Source organism: Macadamia integrifolia, chromosome 9 (genome assembly GCF_013358625.1).
Source record: "Macadamia integrifolia cultivar HAES 741 chromosome 9, SCU_Mint_v3, whole genome shotgun sequence".
Lineage (NCBI taxonomy): Eukaryota > Viridiplantae > Streptophyta > Magnoliopsida > Proteales > Proteaceae > Macadamia > Macadamia integrifolia.
Genome location: NC_056565.1, coordinates 3,765,169 through 3,766,671, shown reverse-complemented (window position 1 = coordinate 3,766,671; position 1,503 = coordinate 3,765,169). Strand labels below are relative to the sequence as shown.

Below are 1,503 nucleotides of genomic sequence, written 5' to 3'. Positions count from 1 at the left end.
CTGTGATTAATGGCTTCAGAATGCAAAAATTCAGACCCATGGCTCCGCAACAAGCTAGGTATGTGAGCCATCTTCTCTGCTGTCCCATGGATGCGTGCCAGATTAAACAGATAAAAGAAAGATACAGACTGAGATCAATTGCTTTATTGAGGAAAACAATTAGATCTACAATTACATTACACTGTTCTATAGTAAGAAAACAGCGCTACTGTGGACATTTTATGTTGCCCCACTTTGTATCTGATAGTTGGCGATCATATATGATCATCTCCTTCACTTTGAAAAACTTCTTCATCTTCATTTTGGTATGAACTAGTGGCTCTATATGCATCTTCAGATGAAGCACTCCCATTTGCACTTGTTTTACTCCCTGTCATGGAGTGGTTGGTCTCTGTTGCATTAACCACAGTCTGCTGCTTCTCCATCATTCCAGATAAAGCCAGTTTTGGAGACCACTCCAAAACATCATCAATTATATTAGAGACCCGCTTTTGGTACCTGCAGAGGTTGTAAGGTTGGTTATGTTAGCCACACTACTAAAAAAGGTGCATGCACCTATGTTCAATTAAGTAAAGCCACCATGGATGTAATACAGCAGTTTTTCTTGTGGTGCTAGTGTGAGAGGAGATTGAAAGACAGAAATCTCTCATCTCTCTTACTTGTGGTGGACGTGGTAGTTGTGCAGGGAGATTTAAGGGCAATTCTAGTCATGGAAGAGGTATAGATTTTTGTCCCTTTACACTAGCATTGATTAATTTCTTTGGGAACAGCTCAAATCAGAAGTTCATGACAGTAATCATGGATATGGCTCAAACATAGCCACACTAGGCTACATCTGACAGGAAGATAAGTTGTCCCAAAAACAATAAAAGGGCTTCAATGTCCAGGTAAGAGACAATAATAAATATGGGGGTTGGGACATGGATTTTTTAGAAGACAGAAACAAACCTGGCTCTGGCAGCCTCATCAGGAGCATGGTGCCTCAGCAGTAATATGACCAGCACTGCTGCTAATGCAAAAAAGAGTCTCGCAGTCCACTTAGGCTTTTCCTCTTCATTTTTCATTTTTTTAATCCATACCTTCCTTCATTAGCTCTTATAAACTTTTCTTGTTATTTATTAAGAAAAGAAATTGTTTCACAAGGTGCAAAACCCGTTTGGCCTAATCCTCCACTAATCTAAGCAACATGTAAAAATATATTTAAAAACAGGACAAAAAATAAAATTTATAAAGTGCTCAGATGAAGTAAGCCTAATCTCCAAACTACTCAGGTTCCTACATGAATCAAGTTCCCCGCTTTACAATTCACTTGAAGAAAGAAATCAGATAAATCAATCACTATGGATTAAGGTGCCACAATTGTTTTACCCATAAGAAAGAAAAGAAGAGAGCTGCACAAGGCCAAAGTAGCCATCTAAACAGCATATAAAGGGAAAGAATTCATGATATAACCATCCCCAATAGACCACCCTCAAAAAAAAAAAAAAAAAAAAAAAAAAAAAA

The 1,503-nt window shown here is 38.0% G+C and overlaps 2 protein-coding genes across 2 annotated transcripts in view; both read right to left on the bottom strand.

Annotated features, from left to right (window-relative positions):
* Positions 1-1,503, bottom strand: part of LOC122088364 (translocation protein SEC62-like) — an 8,392-nt gene that overhangs the window by 1,845 nt on the left and 5,044 nt on the right. The window lies entirely within an intron of this gene.
* On the bottom strand, positions 130-1,472 carry LOC122088365. Its single transcript, XM_042657609.1, has 2 exons — positions 949-1,472; positions 130-498 (listed from the first exon to the last, which is right to left on the bottom strand). The coding sequence occupies exons 1-2, from the start codon at positions 1,062-1,064 to the stop codon at positions 255-257; spliced, it is 360 nt and encodes a 119-aa protein (XP_042513543.1). The 5' UTR covers positions 1,065-1,472; the 3' UTR covers positions 130-254.

Bases quoted from the DNA above. Each gene is read 5' to 3' on its own strand.
- LOC122088365 (XM_042657609.1), bottom strand. From the start codon at position 1,064: ATGAAAAATGAAGAGGAAAAGCCTAAGTGGACTGCGAGACTCTTTTTT. The intron at 499-948 runs GTTTGTTTCTGT...CAACCTCTGCAG, and splicing joins GATGAGGCTGCCAGAGCCAG to GTACCAAAAGCGGGTCTCTA.